The sequence below is a fragment of the Podarcis gaigeae genome (genome assembly GCF_964106915.1).
Source record: "Podarcis gaigeae genome assembly, chromosome: 8".
Lineage (NCBI taxonomy): Eukaryota > Metazoa > Chordata > Lepidosauria > Squamata > Lacertidae > Podarcis > Podarcis gaigeae.
The window spans coordinates 21148027-21171187 of record NC_139684.1 but is presented as its reverse complement, the minus strand read 5'-3'; the positions used below and the strand labels follow the sequence as shown (position 1 = coordinate 21171187).

The following is a 23161-nucleotide window of genomic DNA, read 5'->3' as shown; positions in this document are numbered from 1 at the left end:
TTTGTTGCAGCTGGGGCAGATGAAGGCGTCTGGTTGTGCTGATAAAGGTGTGCCCTGCCCAAACTAATTCTAGTTTTGTCCCCATCCTCCTTCAGCCTGCTGAGCTCTTCCAGGGCAAAAGGTGAGCAGGCTAGGGCTGACTGAGGGCAGAATGAGCTTGGTGGGGCAGTGCCTCATTTGTCCTAATGGACCGGCCTCCACAGCAAAATTGGTTCCATATGTGCTTGTGGCACCAATCTTGCCACATTTAGAAAGAATAAAGGGCAATATAACAAACAGGCAACAAGAGAGCATAAGAAATCTCACAGAAGTTCTCACAGAAGTTCAGGTAGTAGGAGCCAAGGGATTGCACCCAGACTCTAGAGTTGGGCGATCAACATTTTGCCTGCTAAGTAAAACTCTTTAAGGCAACCCATACATTGCCAAAAGCTTTAACAATACACTTACAACTTCAGTGGAACTAAGCTGATTTAAACAAGTTGTTGGCATCTGCAAAAAGAGAACAATGCATTTTTAGCTGCCGCTTAAAATACCTTGCATGTTCTTCAGGGAGTTTTCTTTGCCGTTGCATATGAAACATGAGGTCGCCCCCATTCACGTACTCTATAACAAGAAACAACCTGAAAGTATAACATGCAAGTTCTGATTATCTGGCTTGAGGAAATTGCCCACACAAGCCAATCAGCATTAAGCAGTCATGTAACATTCTAATTACAGAAGAGAATTATCGGTTCACCAACCCTCTTATTTGACTTTTGTGGAACACACTCCAACAGTATGCTGTTAGTCTATTTAGTGTCTTACTATTGAAAAACATTGTCTCCTGTTTAAGACATATTATGGCATAAAAAGCAACATATATAGGAATACATTCATTTTATTTTGGGCCACATCAAGACTTCAGCTTGTAATGTTGATGGCATATGGAATACCTGTCCCTTACACTTATTTAAGATCAATAAATCCAGACCTGGGGACAGGATACCATTTTTAAGTCCAGAAAGTATGGAAGATAGAAAAACTGATAAAAGGCAGGTAGGATGGTTTGATCTTGATGAGAGAGCATATCCTCCTGGGCTTTCATTATTGTGCCAAGACTTTGGAGTCTAAGAATCTTTCCACTGATTTTGCTATTTTACTTTGGTTGTTTTGTAAGCTTTTATTGGTATTTCTGCATTGTCAGAAATATGTATCTGTTAGCCACCTTGAGATCCCTTTAGGAAGAAGGGCAGGATATACGTTTACAGAAGTAAATAAACAAACGAACGAACGAATGAATGAATGAAGGCCTCTCCTCTCAGAAGGGTGGGCTGTACTTGTTCTCGTGTAAAATCTCCTTGCTGTCTTTTGTAATCAGTGTACAAGTAGAAATGGGATAAATCCCAAACCCATCCACTCCAAAATGCTTCATTTTCATGGATACATAAACACACTGACTTCAGAACTGTGACATTCAGACTTTCACATCTGGAGAGGCAGGTGGTCAACTTTCTTTTATTTTAAGTTGGGTATGGTGTCCTCAATTGAGGGTTTTTTTGAGGGGGGAGGTGTTAATGGAATTTAAGCCACAGGACACTGCAAGTATTTCATCCTGCTCAATAAATTTTTGGAGCACTGAAAGTCAGAATTCAGTGCTCAGACAACCAGATCCCCCTCTCAGCCTTGCTGATGTGGTGCAAAGGAAAGCAGAGGAATACGTTTGGAACCAGCTTGGCTGCAGGAGTTGTCGGAAGGAGACATATAAGGCACCATCCAACTGTCTTAGCGACTCCACACCAGATTTGTGTAGGCCAAAAAATAGTGAGATGCATCTGTAATGCTGTGAACACCTCCAGCTGTGAATTATATTTTTGTTATGCCCTGTACATCCAATTTGAACACAATCTCTGTCTAGACAGCCACACAGAACTCCCACATATTCTCAAGACAATACCCTATCAAGTACTTCTACAACCATGGCAACCGATGAAAGCTTTTAAAATACTGCTGTAAGTATGCTATGCGGTTAAGCAAAATGGCCCTTTACCTTTCAGCTTTAGTATCATTTGATCACTGAAGGTGATTGATTAGGGGTCTACGATAGCTGGGATCTGTATCAAACCTGGACAGGGAGGGACAGGAACTGAAACAGCTTTGCGGTTTAATTATGGCCAAAGAAATGAGGCTACGTTTTGCAGCTAGCTGGCAAGAAGCACATCCTTGCAGTTCTTCAAGGCTGCCTTTTAACAGCCAGCTTCAAGCAGGTGAGTTCTTGGGTGGCTGATCTTTGAAGACTAGCCCGTTTGGTTGCCTGCCTGCTCTCCTCTGCTCACGTTGTTTATTTGTAAACAGGCATCACAAAGAACACCATCAATACCCTATGATCACAAGGAAACTATTGTACAATGAGACCAGGGCATCAATAGAAGTGCCAGGCATACGAACTAGAAAATCCCCCCAGAATGTCTAAGAATATCTCAGATTCCCTAAAGCAGGCATGTCCAAAGTTCGTTTCAGGGGCCTAATCCAGCCCATTGGTTGGTTTAATCCAGCCCCTGTGGCAGTTTATTTCCTGGGGTAAAACCCCCCAAAAACCTTGACAACTTCAATCCTAAAAAAAACTGAACAACTTCAATCCTAAGAAAAGGTCAACAACTTTGGTCAGCCCTCTCAGCCCTTCACTTCATCAAATCTGGTCCTCTTTGAAAAAAGTTTGGACACCACTGCAAAGTCTCCTGGGATGAGTCTCAACCCCTGAACCTGACAATACGTTTTGTGCGACTATTAAAAGCTGAAGTAGTAAAAAACCTGAAGTAGTATTTCAGCTCATGCAGACAAGAAAAAATCCATTAGTACTTTGACGGCAGCTAAGAGTTTATTAAGTGTGTTCCCAAAAGAACCCAAAACTGTTTTTCAAGCTGTGCTATGCATAAAGATGCCATCCAATGGAAAGACAGAAGGCACTATTAATAAATAAAAACTCACACAAATGCCAAGGTGCATTCTAGAAGAGGATTAATTAAGAAGGGCCTTTTAATCGTCCAAATTTATATCCTGTTCAAAAACATGTTAAATATGCACACTGCATATTAAAATCTTCATTTGGGGTCAACAGAGGAATCATGCAGCTAGTTTTTACCACACCATTTCCATCTGATCTTCTGTTAGTTCTTACTTTTCTAAGGGCATATCTACACCATATGTCTAAAGCACACCCAACACACATTTAAAGCAAATGAATTCTCCCCCGTATAATACTAGGAACTGCAGTTTTGTTAAGGATGTTGGGACTTGTAGCTCTGTGAAGGGGAAAGAAGAGTTCCCAGGATACTTGGCAGAGAGTCATGTTCTTTAAATGTGCATTGGATATGCTTTTAAATGTATGGTGTGGATCTGCCCTAAGACTACAAATGATCTTGAAGCCTAGAACTCAGTGTGATTTCAGGAGAGCAGTTTTGCTGGCATGCACTGAGCCTGACTGACTCTTTGAACTTTTAGTGCCTGTCTCTGCATCCCCTCATCTACTGCTCCCTGCCCAGTAAATTCTTCTGTGACTGATGCCTGCCTGCTCTACCTTCTTTTGGATTCACTCTGATGACAACCCTTGCGCTCTCGCTCTCTCTTTTTGGACAGATCACAATGAGGATAGGTAGATGACAGTATCCTGCACTATCTTCTGACAGATATATTATTGTGCGTTCTCTCAGTCATACACAAACACACTTTCCAGCCTCCACTACTACTCACACACACCATTTCCCTCCAAATGTAGAAGCATCATTAAACCGAAGTAGCATTGTTCATTTTTGAGTGAGGAATTTGCATTTTATTTCTCTTGTTGATTTTTCGCTGGGATTTGTAAACTTTCGCTGGGATTTGTAAAATTTGAGCAAGAATGGTAACAAGGGCCAGAAAGAATTAATCAATGGCAGCAAGCCATTCACTCTCCTGGAGTCAAGAAGACTACAGTCATACCTCATGTTGCATCTGCTTCAGGGTACATCTTTTCAAGTTGCGTCCCGCGGCAACCCGAAAGTACCGGAACGGTTACTTCCGGGTTTCACCATTCGCGCATGCGCAGACGCAGCGCTTCTGGATGCAAATGCTTCAAGTTGCGGACGTGCCTCCAGGACGGATTACATCCACAACTCGAGGTTCCACTGTACAGCATATAAGTCTCACTTCAGTTCACTCTGGTAGCAAAGCTCTAGCACAGATATGCAGAGATTGCCGTGTCCATCAAGGTTCTTGAAAGTAGTTATCTTAAATTTTGTAAAAAGATAAGGATTTGCTCACTTACCGACTTGTCGTTTGAAAGCAGGAATGCAAGCCAACTAAAAACGGATTACTGGATGCCTGTTCAAACACATGTTTTTCTGTCTGCACCCAATCAATATCCTGAAACAGAGTAATTTGATCATTACAATGGCAGCTGTACAACAGGCTGTGGACAACACCAAGAAGTTCAGTCAAACACATTTATATTCTTCTTGCACATATTTATATCACTGCTAAAGCATTTGCTTTAAACTGATGTCCTGACCCATTCAACATTTTCCTGCCTGTATGTGCAAAATATTAAAGTTCCAGAAGCACTAAAAATCAGAAAATTAAGGTTTGGGTGAGTGTGTGAGAAAGAGAAAACACATTCTTTTCCATCCTCACACACCTTACTCTTGAATGAATCATTCTATAAAATTGTTAACTCTGGTTAAAATGAACTTGGGGATGCTCCCTTTCATATAACTTTGACCAAATTCTGATTCAAGTTATCTGTGTTTTTTAAAAATACACTTCTTGGTTGTGAGTCCTGAAAGACCTGCTTCCTGCCTTGCAGGCCCTTTTCTACCTGGCCTTGATTGACTCCAGCTGCAGAAGCTGAGGCTGTTGAACAGACTCTTGGACTCGGGTTTTTTGGGGGGGTTGCTATTATTGATATTTTTTTGGTAGCAGTTATTGATATGAATGTTTTGTAGCTTTATTTTTTATATTATTTATGTGGAAACTGTTCAATTCATTGTGTACTTTTTGATGTTTATTTATTGTTTATGACTACATTTGCTTTGTTTGTAATTATATGGTATTTTGCATGTTGTAGGTTGCCTCGAGCATGGTTTTGGCTATGAAAAGGTTTTGCTTTTTTGCTGACATCTGTCTTTCTTGGGAAACAAGATGACATACAAATAAAATTATGCATGTATGTACATATGTATTTACGCACCTAAAAATCTAGGAACTGTTTCTGTGCAGCTGGGGTTATCTCCATTTCTCATCAGTGGGGAAAACTGTTCATTTAAATCACAGGTGGGGAACCTCTGGCCTGTGGGCCGGTCTCAGCCTGCCAGGGGGTATAACTTGGCCAGCAGGGCCATTTTCCCCAAACCAAGTCCACCTATCAATCAGATGACATCACTGGGAAACATCAGCGGGTGGACAAGGTTCAATAGCCTGAGTCCTGTTTCATGCTGGAGAAGCAGACCCCTGCAGAGAAGAGGATTGAATCTTCTGCTCATGAGCTGGTGAGTGGAGAGTTCAATCCTGCTTGGTACTGCTTTGCCAGCATATTCCCTAGAAGCTCAGGAGTATACAAGGGATTACCAGTAGCCTTTTGTAATTGGCTGAGCATAGGTCTGCTCACCTTCAGAGACAACAAAGGGCCAAATGACATGTGATGCAATACCCTCTCTGCCAACATCAATTGTATATTGTAAACTGCCCTGTGATCCTTCGATGAAAAGTAGTAAATACATTTAAGAAAAAAATTGCCACATGCAAATTATGTGGATGAAGGGTTTTGGGTTTTTTAAGGGTGATATCATAATAGATCTCCCATAGATTTTGCCCCAAAGTCATCTTGCCTACTGTGTCTAACCAAAATGGCAACAATTGTTACGTGTTCATCGATTGAGGAGGGCTGAAATTTATGATCAAATCAACCATACATTTTCCCCTTATAATTAATTCTCTTTGCTATGCTTCTGTGATTTCATGTAATGCGCTGAATTAAGCTCTTACCTCATCATCGTGGACTAATTCTTTCTTCACTACTTTCATCGCATAAATTTGATCATTTTTTTTTAACCGCACTAATAGAACTTTGGCATAGCTTCCTCGTCCAATAACTCTGATTAGATCAAAGTCCTGTAGACCAAGCCCCTGAGAGATTTTAATTCCATCCATTCCATCAATAACTGGCTTGAGCTCCTATAAGGAGAGGCAAGCAGGTAAGACACCAAATAGCCTTTTGAACAAACAAACATTGACAGCTTAACATACCATAAAAATTGCTAAATACTGCTCCTGCTCAATCATACTTAAATAAATAAAAATATCCTTTCATTTTCAACACTTGTCTTAGGTGAGTGTGAATCATTCTTCTCCAGTATCAGCTTGCCCACAGAGGTCTCATCAGCAGCACTGTTGCTTGTATTTAAAGTGAGTAGCACCTTGTACTGCTATGTGCACAAGACCTGTGCTTCAAAAGAACATTTTAGTGCTTTAGTCAGGAAGCAGGCATTGCCTCCTCCATTCCCCAAAAGGGAAATCCCAGTGAAGGCAGGGGGTGAGCACATTCCTTCTCAATGGCTGCAACTTTCCCGGTGCACAGGACAACATTGCCCAATGGAAAGGAGGGCAATGTTGTGTGATTGCAGAGGTGACCACTCAAAGAACATCACTGACAGATAAGTAACCTACCAGTCTTCTTTGTGACCTTTTTGCAGTCTCCTATATATGATAGATTAGTGAGCTGACATACCTGGGAGGAAAATGTTGCACCCTTGGGAGGTTCTAGACAACAGTGTTTCAGAAACATAGATGGTGTGGACTACATGGAAGCTTTGCGCAGCTCCTCTACTGACAAACCTACAATGAAGGCTAGAAATGGCCATTCCCCTGGTGGAATGACCTTTCAGCTTCTAGAGGCATTGGTTGGTAAAAGTAGGGTTGAACTATTGGGAGAAAGGTTGAAACTCAGCAGTCCTGTTCGGTTTTGATTGTATATTCTTAGAGCTTGTATGTTGCTCTTCAGGGCAATGCCCTCCCAAGGTAGCTTACAAAAGATAATTAGTTTCATACAAATAAGGGATAATTTAGTTTCATATACATGGCAGGAGCTCTTAGATGGAGCTGTATCAATGAACAATCGAAGGATTCCTAGGTGCAGTTGCTTTTTCCTCTGATGGCTGTATGATACAAAAAGCATGTGGTGGAGACAGAAGACTAGGCTCCCTGGAAGAACTGCTCACCAATTAGATCATATAACTTCAGTAATGTACCAGTGCATTAAACAGCCCAGGAAGGGTTTACTTCTAAGACCACTTCTCTGATATGAACATTCCCAAACTCTAAACATAACCCTCAAAGATCCATCACCAAAGGACTCATTCTTAGAAGGGATGGTGCCTTTTCAGCGGTGGTGCCCAAACTCTGGAATGCCCTCCCTGAGAAGATCTATCAGACTTCCTTCTAGCTCAGGCATATTCAAACTCTGCCCTCCAGATGTTTTGAGTCTACAATTCCCACCATTCCTGACCACTCGTCCTGTTAGCTAGGGATGATGGGAGTTGTAGTCCCAAAACATCTGGAGGGCCGAGTTTGCCTATGCCTGTTTTAGCTTTTAAGGCTTTTTGAAAAACTCCTGTTTAAAACAAGCTGTTTAGTGCTCTGTTTTGGCATAAATGTTGCTGTTAATTTGATTTGATTTCAAACTGCCCTTCACCAAAGTGGTTTAAAATATGTGCAATTAAATAAATAAAACTAAGAAAATATAAAAACCTAGGTAAAAGGCTAAAGGTAAAAGACCCCTGGATGGTTAAGTCCAGTGCACAGGTGACTGGACCTTTGACCCCAGTCAAATGGGGTATGGCGCTCATCTCACTTCAGGCTGAGGGAGCCAGCGTTTGTCCACAGACAGCTTTCTGGGTCATGTGGCCAGCATTACTAAACCGCTTCTGCCGCAACTGAACATTGTGACAGAAGTCAGAGCATACAGAAACACCATTTACCTTTCCATCACAGCGGTACCTATTTATCTACTTGCACTGGTATGCTTTCGAACTTTTAGGTTGGCAGAAGCTGGGACAGAGCAACGGGAGCTCACCCCGTCACGCAGATTTGAACCACCAACCTTCCAATCGGCAAGCCCAAGAGGCTTGGTGGTTTAGACCACAGCACCACCCACATCCCATAAAAACCTAAGGAACCATTAAGATACTAAAATAATTAGTCTAACAATTTAAGCACAAAACCGCAGCAAAAATTCTAATCACAAATACAACATTATACTTTCCCAAAGGCCTGATTAAAAAGACGCATCTTCATGCTGAACCTAAAAATTCAATAAGATGGAGAAAGACTTTATAGTCTTAATGAGATTTTTATGGTGCTTTTGATGTCATTCTTAGCTTTGTTCATTGCTTTGTGCATAATAATACAATAATAATAATACAACTGCTCTGAAACTGACCAGATCAAATAAACAACTGAGAATATGCCCTAATCTGACCTCAGTCCGAAAGAAAACATTTGTCCTCAAAAAAAGATTTTCCCTCCCTAGCAAAAGACTTATGAAAGGTGCCTCTTCCGATTATTTTAGAGTAATTATTATTGGAAGCAATGTGGGGTTATTTCCCAAACCAAATGCAATGCAGATCTTTAAAATAGTCTATTTTGGTTTGACCTTTTGGTACTCTGCTTTTAGCCAGATCAAGGATCTGAACTAGGGAAAGCATTTATATAAGGAGTCTTGATCTAGGATTGACTGCTATTAACAGGAGATTGAACAGAGCTTAACGATTCCTCTGAATAAGACTAGCGACACAACACATCTCCAGGATGTGCTTTTTAGAATGACTTGTTAGGGCAGTGGGGATGATCAAAATGTAAGAATATTAAGGTAGGGGAACCGCATATCCAGTTATGTGTATATCTAACACAACAATTACTCATTTTTCTTAGACAATTGTTAAGAAAATCAATCAATTATTCTGTTTAACTTGTATTTCAGCTTGGGGTTTTAGAAACGATTGCTTTAGGCAGAGAATATATGGGCAGAAAGTAGGACAGTCTAGTCAACTGCAGAAGCCATTCATGTGTACATTACTAGCACTGGCAGCCAATCTAGTGAAGAAAGAAGATGAAGCATTTCAAATGATGTTCTGTTTATTAAAGAATTGCCTGGCATCTTTGTTCTTTAAAAGTGATTGTTCTGAAAGCACTTTAAGATTATTTAAAGTGTTTCTGGATTTATCAAGCAGCTAGTTGGAGGTTGGGGGAGAATGGTCCTAGACTGTTGAGATAACCTCTATAAAAAGGGGAGGGTAAGTTTTTTAGATGTTTAAGCATTTATTTTTTGACAATTCTCATCTCATAACACATCAAGTTATAGAATTTCTGTAACTGCAAAACATCTGAAGGGTTGTCACATGGAAATGGAGCAAGCTTGTTTTCTGCTGCTCCAGAACCAAGATTCAAATTAGAAGAAATAAGATTCCAACTAAACATTAGGAAGAACTTTCTGATGTTAAGAGCTGTTTGACAGTAGAACGGACTACTTCAGGTGGTGGACTATCCTTTGCCAGAGGTTTTTAAACAGAGGTTAAATGGCCATCTGTCAGGGACTCCTTAGGTGTGATTCCTGCATTGCAAGGGGTTGGACTAGATGACCCTTGCATCCCCTTCCTACTCTACAGTCCTATGATTCTATTTTTGTTGGCATCTGTCTGTCTCAAGAGACAACGGAGCGTGCCTCCAGGGGTGAAGTCAAACAGAAGTGACCCTACTGGGGCGCAAGCCTGGGCAGTGTGTTGGAAGTCCAGAGCTGCCCAGACAAAAAGACCCCCACTCTCGGTCTTGCTTATGCGGTCCAAAGGAAAGCAGAGAAATGTATTTGGCATCTGCTTGGCTGCTGGAGTTGCCGGAAGGAAGCGCGCAAGGTGCCATCTGACCGTCTTAGGGACTCTACTCTGGATTTGTGTAGGGTTTACTCCTTAGCCCTTTTTTCTCCCAAAGAAAAAGATATTCCAAAGGCAGTGGAGGTTTAGAATCAGGGTCTTGCTTCTCCTAAATGGGCTACCTTCCCAGGTTGATGAGCTCCACCTGCTCCTCACTTCCCTCTACAGGACAGGCAGAAATCACCTTCTTGACTATTGGACCTATTATTGGTCTCGTCTGTTCAATCCACCAGAGCCTGTCTTTGCAGGGGAAGTCCTATGATTCCATGAACATTAACTATCTGTATAGTGATTCTTGGGAGGGATGAAAGGAGAACCATGCACGGGCATTCAAGTCCATACAAGGGCGCTCAATTTGCATCCCACTCAGTATTTTAACACCTGAAGACCCAACGTTTTTCCAGGAACAGTTCTTTCCCATGGATAGCTATTAGAAAACAGGAACCATAAGTTACAGGAGGTAAATGGGACCAGGCAGATTGTATTGATTTCACCACTGCAGGGGAGGGGGTTGCAGTTAGGTGTCATCTGGAGGTGAATGGGAGATTGTAACCCTAGAAAGGAAGACTGCTAGAGATGGTGCTAATACAGGAGATGCAACAGGTCTACCTAATGAACCTGCTAGGACCAAAATTAAAGGTTATTTAATTGTTGAAAAAGTATGACAGAAATAGGGAAATGTGCATGCTTAATAGACTGAAGAAAAACCCAACAGTTAAACCTTTTAATAAAACCTACCTCAGAATCATCCTTAATATTGTCATGCTTTCGGGCTGAAGGAATATAAGGTACTGCAAGAGAAAATGACAAAGCAGAATAAAAGCAATCAATACTACTACACAGACTGGCTGCCGATCTCCAGTTCAAGCAGAGGACTTGCAGTTGCTGGGGACTGAACACAGGAACTTATGTGTGTTCTATTACTGTGTGTGCTCTACTATTAAATTATGGGCTTCTCATGGTAAAGCCATTCCATAGTCTTGGACCAAACATAGCTGTTCTCACTTTGCAGCAGGCTGCAACTGGGAGATCCAAACTACCAATTAAATTTGTAGTGATTTTTACATTTAATGGCACCATATAAGGGCTAGACTAGCTGATTCCCCACTCCCAAACATGTACATTGAGAAAAGAAACATTACTTACTTCCATCACTCTCTTCTGTGGGAATGTCAACTTCATCATTCTTATCATCTAACTGAGGTTCCTGGGAAGGCATCACAGAATCCTGTAAGAATATATATTACTGAAAACTCACTAATGTTGACTTTCATGCAACTCTAGCATGCTCTCTGAAGACTCCCGCCCCTTGCAGTATGCTTCTCCAATTAACTAGCATATAGCTAGGCACGGAAACAGGCCTTACATTTATTCTTTTTAAAATAAAACCACATAATTAAAGATTTCCCAACTTGTCTCATATGAGATTATAGCAACAGCATACAGCAAGAAAGAGTGTAGATTTTGGGGGAGGTGGTTAAAAAAGCCCAAGAGACATGACTGCACTCTCAAAATATATTAGTGTACCCCAAGATGTTTGGGTATTGTCAGGGAACTGCCATCAGAACGAGAGACGGAGGCAGGGCCACCCAGCGATGCCGGAGAGGGGACGAGCAGGGGGGAAGGATTTCAACGTAACACCCATAGAGAAGAGAGGGAGATGGAGGAATTGGTGACAGGGCTCCAAGACCCTTCCCCCGACGATAGTGGAGAGAGCGCTGGGACGCCCCTGCCTTCCCCTTACTTGCGCAGACGCGTTCCGCGCAGAGAACATAGGAGGAGACTCGGGGTCAAACAGCTTTTATGCTGGAAGAGGTTCAAGAGACGCCCACTCTCGGATTCTGCAAGTGACTAACAGGTGACGGAGGGCGAGCTCCGACCCTGGGCATGGTTGGGGCAAGCAAGCTAACTGAACTGAAGTAAGGTTACGCACAAGTAACCCCTAACAACCATTACAGGTATCATTTGGAGGTTCTTGTATATGCTGAAAAAAATACGAAGAATATGAAAAATACGAAGAAATTTAAGTCACGACTGCAAAAAGTAGGTTTGGAAACCAGAAAAATGGTGCTGAAATCTCAGGATTTCTAAGGATCCACCTTCACTAAATGGTATCACTTCATGGAGGAAAGACAGCAGTAGTTTAATGTGAGACAAACATGTGTAACTCTGTGTACATGTTGCAGAACATAAGTAGTTTCCTACATGGAGGAAAATTAGGTAGATAATACAAGTTGTATGGTGCTTTAAATAGGTATTATCTTGCCTCCTATCAAGATCTGCTATGAGTTTTTGCCATGGGTTTTGTAGACTTCAATTAAGCATTATGTCATAATCTAACAGGTTTGGTTTCTAAAGGCGAATACTGTAGTTCTGGTGATGGGGACATTTATTCTGAGCCCAACTCCGCTCTGGTTCCAATTTACTTTCTGTTGTGGAAAACGTTACTGGCAACTGAACGTACAAAGACTTGTGCAAGGTAGCCAAATGTTGAAGAGCTGAGACACACATCTGAATGTGCACCCTACTGAGTGTTCTAGCAGACAGCTGCCCTGGGATTGCACAGATAAAAGGGCAGCTTGCTCTGGCCCCATTCATTAGCCAGTAGGGCTATTAGCCTCAAGGAGTACTGGAAAGTTGGGTCCCTTTGCCTCCTATCGTGGCAAGATGGAGACCTACCTGGTCACATTCATATGCCAGAGGAACAGCTGCAGCAGCAAGCTTACATTCTCCTCTCTCTGCTAAAGAGAACACTGTATCTAAGAACTAGCACCCGAGTTTGCTTCTTTCCTACTCTCTCCCTGTCTTTTCTCTTTTTGTGTCATGCCTTTTAGTATGTAAACCTGAGGGCAAAGACAATCTTATTAGCAGATTGATGTAAGACATTGTGGGAGCCTTTTACAGCTGAAATGCAAGACAAAGATGCATTAAATAAATAAATAAATAATGGTGCAAAGGAGCATATCCACATCCGAACACACATTTTAACATGCATCCAATTCACACCTACAGATCCTCAGAGCAAAAATATACGAAACACTGAGGAGTTTCCATGGATATTTCAAAACATGGGATGGGAAAGCTGGATAATGCAGGCCTGTTCTTGTCATTAACATAATCCATTATATGAGTCTCTCTATGATGAATAAAATATTTTACTCTGGTATAAATTCATTTTATCCGTATTCACACAAGCAAGTATCCCCCTTTTCAGCCTGTTTGCCAAAATGGCAGACAACATTTTAAAACCCTTGATTCAAAAGTGCAAGAAAACTTGTTAAACGCATCTTTCCAAGGGTATATTACCAAACCTCCAATATATACTTTAATTTAAAGAGGTCCCTAAATTTCCCTTGTATTTTCTTTCAATATTCCAACAATGGAGAATATGACTCCAGGGATTCTTTCCTGTTTAAGTTGATTTGATAATTTCTTTCACTTTTTTAATCCCCCACCCCCATCACTTCTAATGTGTGAACAGGAACATTTAGGATCCCTCTGTCCCCCAAGGAAAATTCTGGTTCAATCAATGGTCTCAAAATTCTGAAAACTTTTTAAAGTCCAGATTCATAACCTGATACTTTTATGAAAAAAAAAAAATACCTCTCTGCACTGACAAGACATCTGGCTTACTAATGGGGATTTATTTTTTCTTTCTGCTCAAGGAGTCACAGAAGCCAACAAGCTGACTTATTTCCTTTTCCAAATGCTTTTGAATTATATTAAAAAAACATTTTCGGCTGAAAATATTCCTCCTCCTACAAGCGAACCTGCATCTCTTTGGCCCTCTGCTTGCTGAATTCTAGAACATGCACATTCAGGGACGTAACAGAACCTCTGCAGGTGCAAAGCCAAAATTAAAGATGTGCCCTATCTATGGAGGCTAATCCATCCTCATACCTGAAGATTTTTCAAGTGTCATTCCAAAGCATCCTTTTTTAGATAACATTTTAAGAACTTAATAGTTTTAGACACATAGGCATTGTGCAAAATTAAGTTCTATAAATTTCCATGTCAGCATTATGTCGTTTTCCCTGGGATTTCCCGAGACAAACATCTGGAAAAGTGGCATATAAATTACCACAGGATGGATTCTCTGCTTCAAAAGCCACTTTTGTTTACAATGTAGAGAGAGGATCTTGCCTCAGCACATGTTAACAAATACCTTCAACTTTGACTTTTGTTACAACTACATGTAACTGCTGGCAGCTTTTGAGCTGTTAAGTGGGACATTCTATACCCAACTTGACTTCATATGCTTTATAAAGCTTTGCATTTATGTACAAAGATGTCATTTAGTTTTTGCATTTTCTTATTCTAATTGTTCCTTTTATTCCAGGGACAAATATATAATGCACAGAGCCTATAAAATCTATATTGCAAAAACCTGGAACCAATTTAAAGTAGCAGGAAAGTCCTGAAAGCACAAGCAAGAAACGAACTCCAAAAGCATTCAAAGGATCTTTAATCTAGAAAGAATGAATTCCCAATGGGTTTTGATTTTAAGCTTACAAACCCTAAGCAGAGTGAAAGCTATGACTGGGTAGTTTCTTATGTGGGTTAGCAAGGACACTAATAAGATCCTGTCAGAAATAACCGACTATACAGGAAGCAAATACATACATATCTATTTTACATGAATGAATGAATTAGATACTGTATTATTAATCTTGGAGAAACTCCCTTGAAGTGAGCATGGCTTGCAGAAGAGCATAGATTCAAGTAAGGGTAAGGCAAGATCCTTTTCTAAAGAGCTTAACATCTCATATCAAAGCAGGACTACAAGTCAACCTCAATGGAAAGGATTGGGAGATTACCAATTAAAATAATTTAGTAAGGGTTACATAATATGGCAAAGGATATGGGAGTGGAGTTTATTCCCATAAGTTTAAGAGAATATATGTTTATGATATAAGTGAAAGGCCTTTTATATTATGAGGGACTCAGAATAGCTCAAAGCACCTGAATAAAGTAAAAACATAGGCCCAAGATATTTAAGGCACAGCTGCAATGCCGTAAGTCGAAAGCTATGGGTTTGGCTACAAATTGGCCTAATGCTGAATGAAGGTTCGTCCTCTCTGTGTCATCTTTACTAGAGAACCTTTTCTTCAAACAACAGTGATCTGTTAAACAAGGCATCCACCAAATTCTGATTGTGAAGATGGCCTGCATTAAGATTTTTAGATAATTGCTCTTGGTAATAGCATCACAAAACCCAGTCAGATGGGCGAGGTATAAACAATAAAATACTATTATTATTATTATTATTATTATTATTATTATTATTATTATTAGGATCTACACCAGTCTTTGCCAGCCTTCACACAGCCATAGCTATGCTAGGTGGGGCTGATGAGGGTTATACTCCAAAACATCTGGCACACACCAAGCTGGGGATAGCTGGTTTACATAATATTGGAAAATATTAATGTAGAGTGTAAGATAAAATTGAAAACAAGAGGTTCAAAACAAAAAGTGTAAATGTAAGTTAGCTTTAGCTTTTTGGATAAGTGAGGTGAAGAGAATAGTAATTCTGAAAGGTTTGGGCAAAAAGGAGCAGTTTCAACTCAACACCACAACATTTTTGTGCTTATTCCAAAACTAAAATACTATTTGTTTGAATTTATATACCACCTTTTTGCCAAGGCACCCAAGGGATTTTACAATTCTCCCACCCACTCAGCAGCAGATAAAAATAAAACACCAACACCCCAACCCTCCAAGACTTCCTTCTCACAGGGCAGATGGTGTCCAAATTAGGTTCAATACAACTGCACTCATTGAGTTCTTATCCAGTTCGTCACTGCCATCCATCTCATGCACCTCACAAGCAGGCTGAGGTAGAAGGAGGCTACAAACACCAGATCTTTTAAAACTAATGAACTGCACATCTGTATAGCCTTCATACATGAAAAAAGTACACAGCCCCACTGAAGCTTTGTGCTGGAGCCAAACTTACCATATGCCTTTTGCAGGTCAGTGGGACAAGAATGTGACAGCGTTTATGGACCAACAACTTGCAGTTGATACACTTGTAGCCTTGCCTTCCGAGACCCCATATCCTTTCACTGCACTGGCCACAGTATGCTCTCTAGGAGGGGGAAAAAAAAGTATGAATCATCTTTCAGATACACCCACTTAGAGACATCTTCCACATAAAGGGGGGGGGGGGGGTAAAAGCATTTTGCACACTGAAAAATTGCTCACAAGTGCAATTTGACAACTTTATATAGGACTAATACAGTGGTACCTCGGGTTAAGTACTTAATTCGTTCTGGAGGTCCGTTCTTAACCTGAAACTGTTCTTAACCTGAAGCACCACTTTAGCTAATGGGGCCTCCTGCTGCTGCCACGCCATGGGAGCACAATTTCTGTTCCCATCCTGAAGCAAAGTTCTTAACCTGAGGTACTATTTCTGGGTTAGCGGAGTCTGTAACCTGAAGCGTATGTAACCTGAAGCATCTGTATCCCGAGGTACCACTGTAATAGGTTCATACGTAACTTTCACTGGCCGGAAAGTTAGGGAGCAGATTATTTGTTCAGCAGGAGCAGCAGAGGGAGAGATGGGAAGCCAGGCCACTCCACTGGCTCTCCTGAGACACCCTTTGGCGTCTTTTCTCGCTGAATTGTTTCCGTCCCAGATGGTCCTCTTTAAGAACCTTGTAACTTTAAGAAATGATCCTCGAGCCTGCTTTTCTGCTACTCTCCCAATTAATCCATCCCTTTTGTCACATGTTTTCTAGACTTTAGCCCTGAGGGCAGAGATGGTCTTATTTTTTCTTGAGCTGTGAGTTCCTCTAGGAGCCTTTTTGGCTGAAGAGCAGAATAAGCATACTGAAAACAAACAAATAAATCTAGCTCAATACTCTCTATTGTGACTGGCAGCAGCTCTCCAGGGTCACAGGCAGAGCTCCATCTTTCTTGCATTCTACATTTTAACAGGGATTGAACCTGGGACCTTCTACATGCAAAAAGCAGAAACTCTACCACTGAGCTATGGCTGTTCCTTGCATGATAGCAAACAGAAGCTTGTGCTGTCAGGTACTTTCTATGGGACAAAACAGATACACTGAACACATCACTGAAAATGCTTCTCTTCTGGGGTTAATATTACTTTTGTCAAAGTAAAAACAAACATCTGGCTTGTGCAAAGCTCTCAGGTACAACTATGGAGCTCAGAACATCCAAGCTACTGGCCTGATTTCAGTGACCCACACTTAATACACATGGAAGACTCAAACCAGTCCCCACCAAATGTACATCCTTCAGTGCCCTATTTCATAGTGTACATGCAAAACCATTCACAAATCTACCACCATTACAGCAAGAGGCATTCTGCTGTTATGCCTTCATACAAACACTTCCTTTTCCTTTCATGACACAAAGGCAAAAGATCAGAATGGGTATTCCATTAGCAAAAGGACAATAAGATAACAATGACTGTGCAGTGATTTTAAAAGACGAGGAGCACAACCTGCTATCATGAAGGGATGAGTAGTTCATTCTAAGCATTGAGAAATGCATTAGATGAAGCTGTAGCATTCAAGAGCCTATTTGCTTGAATATTTTTTTTCAGGTCAGTGGAACAAATGAATAGCACCCCATTCTTGGGTTTGCAAGATGCTCAATGAAAATTTATGCCTCAGCAGAACTATATTGATAAACTTAAGAATGTGTGTATTGGCTTTTTAAGGTGGCCAAAGATCTCCCCCTGGCATAGGCTTGATTCTCCGCCCCTCAATATTTTTTAGCTGTATCATCTTGGTTTAATTTATCTGATTAAAAGCTGATAAAGAAGAACTAATACTTCATAAACAAATCACACATAGATGTTACATACACTTGAGCAGCACTGTGAGAAAACAAAGAAAACCCTAACAGAAAGCTGAAGTGGAAGGTTATCAGCCACAGCTGAGGCTCAAAAAAGTGTTATCTTCCTGCACATCAAATGCTATCCAATTCCCAATAGTACTTCAGGAATCAAAGAAATATGATCTGTGCCGAGTTCCTCAAATTAAGAGGGGCATCTTATTAAGGCAAGATATATCAAAAGGGGAAGTATTTGACTTGTGAAATTAGAGAGCACCTCTAAAGAATCTTCCAAATTTGTTAGAAGACCTGGGAGTGAGAATAATCCAGTTTACTTTGCTGCCTCTGCCCCAGAAGTGGAAGGACAGTTGCCAAAGAAAAGCCATCTTGTGCAGGCCATATCTAAACAATAAGCATTCCTAAAAGGAACTTGGGGAGAGGTTTTATTTCTAAATGTTTCTTAGCAATAATGATAGGGTTATCCTTCCTTTAAAAAGAGCAGTAGTAGGATTTTCTATCGAAAGTGTTCCAATAACTCCTACTCTAAGTGTTTTACTTGGAGCCTAATTTTTTTTTTTGGGGGGGGGGGGAGAATCAAGCCAAGGAGTCTAATTTTTTTTGTTCTTTGCAAAAAATAAAACAGGATTTCCAATAAACATTTTACTGGCAGGCAAATCAATATTTCAGTCAATATGAACCAATGTTATAATTCACCTGCAAAAGGTATTTAAACAAGGTGGGGAAAGCTTATCAACTTCCATTTTCTTCCAATCATATTCTGGAAACAAGATAATCTAAGCATGCAGAAAGAAATATAACCACAGAACAGCTGTCATAAGCCTGCTTCAATATGGCTGCATTTGTAACCTTCAATTTCCAGTAAGCCCCAGTTGCTCCATCCAAAAAAATTAGAAAGTGTGAACTAGTCCTACTTCTTAAAAAATACACAGGGGCCCAACCTTGTTAAAAATCCTCCAAATATTCCCAACTACAAAACTTGTTTCTACAAAATCTAAAATGCTCTTAAAAAACAAAACAAAACCCTCATTATTAGATCTGACATTGCTCTCCCTAGAAGGGAATTAATTCAAACTGAAAGTCAATATTTAATCTTGCACCATAACTCAACACAGTAGCCACTGAACCCAACCTGACTTTGCTTGCAAAGTCACACTTATAAATCTAACTCCATTTTCAGCTTTAAAAAACTGTACATCAGACCCGTTGGCTGTGTACACCTTGAAGTGGCTTAGCATTAAGAATTTGGATTTGTAAGCCCACCTATATCTGGTTCTCAAATTACAGGGGAGGATATGTGGGCATTTAGCAAAATCTATAACCACCATCCTGACTCCTCCTAATTTTAGCCAAAATATATTTCCTGCTGTTCTTGAACAGTAGCTTAAAAAATAAAAGGAGCAAGGACCCCTCTAGCTCTTCTGTAATTAAAACACTCACCCATCACTCCCCTTCACAATGTGATTGGCTTATAAAAAGAGAGTACATAGGATGACCCAGTAACAGCACTCCTGACTGGAAATGGCCAAGAGTGTGCTACAACAACTGAGAAATGAGACTTGCTCCAGCAAAATGTTTTCTAAAATGGAACAGTGGATTGTCAAGAATTTCAGCTTTGAAAGGGGGGGGGCGTCACTCTGTGTGGGTAGAAAGGTTCACAATAAACTAAATTTCATTATTTTACAACTTCCTGGGATGAGAATAAAGACCAGCTGACACTTATAGCAGAAAGGAAAATTATATATAATAGGGGGCATTTAAAAAACGTAACTAAGCTACCTAATATCAAAAGCGTATTACTATTTGTCGCTTTGCACTGAAGAATAAACCCTAATTTTCAGGCCACAGTGACAATCATGGGAACAGAAGCCCCTGACTGAGTAGCCCTGAAAGCAGTTCTGTGCCTTGTTAGACGTTACTATGGCCCAATTCACACATTCAACTTACCATGTGGGCGGCCGCTTGAAATGGAGCTGTGTGGGAGCAACTCTGTAGCAAGCCATGTGTGTGAAAGCAGCTCCCCATGCAGTTCGGGTGATTTCATCCACACCACTGCAAACTCAAATTGCCCACGCTTTATGGGAAGACGTTTCACACAAATAGCTTGCCACAAGGAGATGCATCCACATGGTTCTATTTCAAGCAGCGTAAACACACACACTATATATTCAGTTTATTAAAGTTTCTTGCCTGCCCATTTCTTATTAAATGGTACTGTGACAAGAGAAGGGCCTACAGTCTACACAGTAGAATTAACTGCATCTATGCTGGAGAAGAGACGCTTGCTTTTTCCACTTGCTGGACTCCTGCTTAAAGTGTTCACACAATAAGTCACCCTGAGGAAATTCTAGACCTAACAAAATTTTGTGGAATACAAAATGACTAGAAGAGGATTGCAATCACAGATGCAGGCTTCCTAACCTCTCCCCCCATACAGTATGACTACTGGCAAAACTGATAAGCACTGATGTGGGTTGGAACCTTGAGGGTCGCAGGTTCTTCATCTTTATCCTGTATCTTAAACATGTGTACAGGCTAAATCTTTTTGCAATGTAGCTGTAATACCATGTTTTGTGGTGCTGCTTTAGTTTAACAATGATCTGATAGCATAGCAAATTGTGTAATTTAACCATTAACTGCACCTGTTTTGGTATATTTACTGTAAGGAACAAAGAACATAAAAAGCTATACATCTGCTTGGGATAAAAGCATCTTTCTTTTACATTCTTGCGGTACATTTGGTCAATTCTGAGCAAGGCCCAAGTCTGTACATTACCTAAATGAGTGAGACCTGCTATTTGTTTTATATTGCACAATATATGGCACACAGAGTGTAACGCAGAAGTTTTGGCTTTCAGCATGAAATGCACACTTTTACTTGAAGCAGACTCTTTAATATACCTCAAGCTTTATTTTGTGTGTGCAGAAGAGGCAGAATTCCCACATGAAAGTAGTAGTATGAGAAAATGTATTGGTTAGAATAAAATCAGGGTAGTGTCCAATGTTAGTACTACTCAGAAAAGAGCCACTGAAATTAATGATCATGGCTAACAGGTCCATTAATTTCAGCGAGTCTACTCTGAGTATGCCATATTTGGATACAACCCTATACCATTTTATTTCTAAGCAAACTTTCAATTAAAAATACTCTTATCTGGGATATGGGTACTCATACTCATAGGTCTGGGATCCAAATGGTTACCAATATTTGGCATGCATATGGTGGGCTTCTTGACTTTGCTTTTTTTAAACAGTGGACTCTATCCCTATCATATCACAATCTGCTTTTGAAAGCTCCTTTGCTTTCAAAGAAGCCCAAGCCCTTGTATACTGTATGTTCCTCCCCCCTTTTTCATAATACTCCCCCCCCCCATATCATAAAAAGTAATAAATGTTTTAAAACATCTTTCTACTAGAAAAGAAACTTATTCTAAGGTAAGGCAGAAGTGAAATGGATGTATAGAAGGTACTCACAAAGCAGAAGTTTATGTTTATATGCGTGTGTGTGTGTGTGTGTGTGTGTGTGTCTGAAAATTCATAATACAGTAGTAGAGTCAGGGGCATTAGCCTTTACATGACTATTTTTAACTAGGCCTCCATTTAGCATCAGAGAACACTGGTACTATTCACAAGCTTTTAAAACTTTGCATACCATTCAGGTTGAGCTTTGTGCTTTATGTGCTTCATAAAAAACTGTTGATCCCAAAATTCTGGTTTAATTGCCCCCTAAAACCTCTTAATATTCAAATTAGAGTGCATTGGCATATGACAGCCCCACATTAATCTGTGAATCATATCACTTAGATATTAAGACCATAATCAGGAAAGATTTTGCTCACCGCTTATTAGGGGTTCATGTATACATACATATGTAGAGAAGAGTGAGTGTGTGTGTGTGTGTGTGTGTGTGTGTGTGTAGCCATTAAAGAACTCTCCGCCTTTCCCACAAGGCAGCAATAGTCAGACAATCCTTATAATTAACCTAAAATCCAACACTCCCCTGCTCATACATTTTTCACAAAACTTCAGAAGACTGTATTATGTAGAGAATACATGCTGCAGCATAATGGGCTGGGTTAAGGAAGGAGGGGTCTCTGGATTCCTTTGCTTTTATAGATGAAGTCAGACCCTTAACACTGCTGTGTCTTTAGTACATGCAGTAGAGTTTGCAGCTCAGTAGATAAAAATATTTGTGGTTTCGTTAATTAGGTCATATCCATTTAGCTCCTCTGCATTTTAAGAGAATTCTAAGTATCTTAACGCTAATCTACACACAATAGGAAAAAGGAAGCGGTGAAAGACAATAAATAGGCTTAGGGGGAGTATTCACGATGCAGACTGTCTGGAAAGGCAGCATGAAAAATATTTATTTGGACACAGACACACACAAAAGGCAAGTTTTCAAACGCATAGAGGAGAAATTAATCCTACATTACTGTCCCCACAATGAATTCAAAGACCTTTTATTCAGTAATATTGAATAAACTGAATTGAGATGAACCAAATCTCTGCCTATTCTTCCCCAGTATCGGAAGCTTCCAGTAGGAAAGGATAATAATTTACAGCACCTCACACAGATATACAATACACACACCACTCCCGAGGCTTTCTGGCTTTTTTTTTTAAGCAACAGTACTCACTCTGTTAAAGCGTTTGGCTTGGAACAGATGCCCATTCACTCTGTACAGCTTCCTCCATCTTCTGGCTCCACGTCGGTAGATTGATTCTAAGAAGGAAATTAAAAAGGTGTAAAGCAGGAGCATAGTAATACCACACGCACTCTACATTGAGCAAGTTGTGCCTTAATCTTGCTTTCCTGAACATTCACGCACAGCTAAATATTGCTGGTAACACAATCTGCTGTCAAAAAGCATCTGGAGGAGATGCTTCCCCCCACCCAGCCTCTCCCATTCCTCCATCCCCTCCTCTTTCTGTTTCCCCTCACATGATTATAATCTTGTTACAGTTCTGTGACTGCTTGCTGCTTCAAGCTCAGGTGAGATGGAGAGAGATAACTGGGTTAAAGAAACAGCATTCCTTGCTAACCCTCATCATGGCAGTCTTGCTGTACCAGCTTTTCACGAAAACATCAAGGATACAAGTTAGCTTAAAAGGATAGTGCAAGAAGTACACCAAACCATACAAATCTTTGCACAGTTATGATTCCCATTTTCCCTGTGCTAGAAGATGATGTCACTATTTGATCTTCCTTTTTAAAAATAAATAAAGAGGAAATAATTCAAGTGTTTTCTCAGTTGTACAGTAATTTTAAAAATATAGAACCAGGACAAAGGAACCTTAGGGACATGAGGACCACTCAGAGAGATACCGTGGCAAGTTAGATTTTTGCATCACCTTCGCTTTCCAGGATGAAATTGGATTGAAAGTCATAACTCATCTTC

General features: G+C 40.4%; 1 protein-coding gene across 6 annotated transcripts in view; it reads right to left on the bottom strand.

Annotated features, from left to right (window-relative positions):
* Window positions 1-23161, bottom strand: part of PRKCZ (protein kinase C zeta) — a 90615-nt gene that overhangs the window by 10236 nt on the left and 57218 nt on the right. For 5 of the 6 annotated variants that reach the window (XM_083752667.1, XM_083752662.1, XM_083752665.1 and 2 more), the window contains 7 exons: window positions 22400-22485; window positions 15892-16023; window positions 11079-11160; window positions 10671-10723; window positions 5995-6183; window positions 4280-4377; window positions 534-620 (listed from right to left, as the gene is read on the bottom strand). In XM_083752667.1, the coding sequence (XP_083608793.1) occupies window positions 534-620; window positions 4280-4377; window positions 5995-6183; window positions 10671-10723; window positions 11079-11160; window positions 15892-16023; window positions 22400-22485 (727 nt within the window). The remainder of the gene's footprint in view (window positions 1-533; window positions 621-4279; window positions 4378-5994; window positions 6184-10670; window positions 10724-11078; window positions 11161-15891; window positions 16024-22399; window positions 22486-23161) is intronic. The other variant, XM_083752664.1, reaches the window with a different exon arrangement.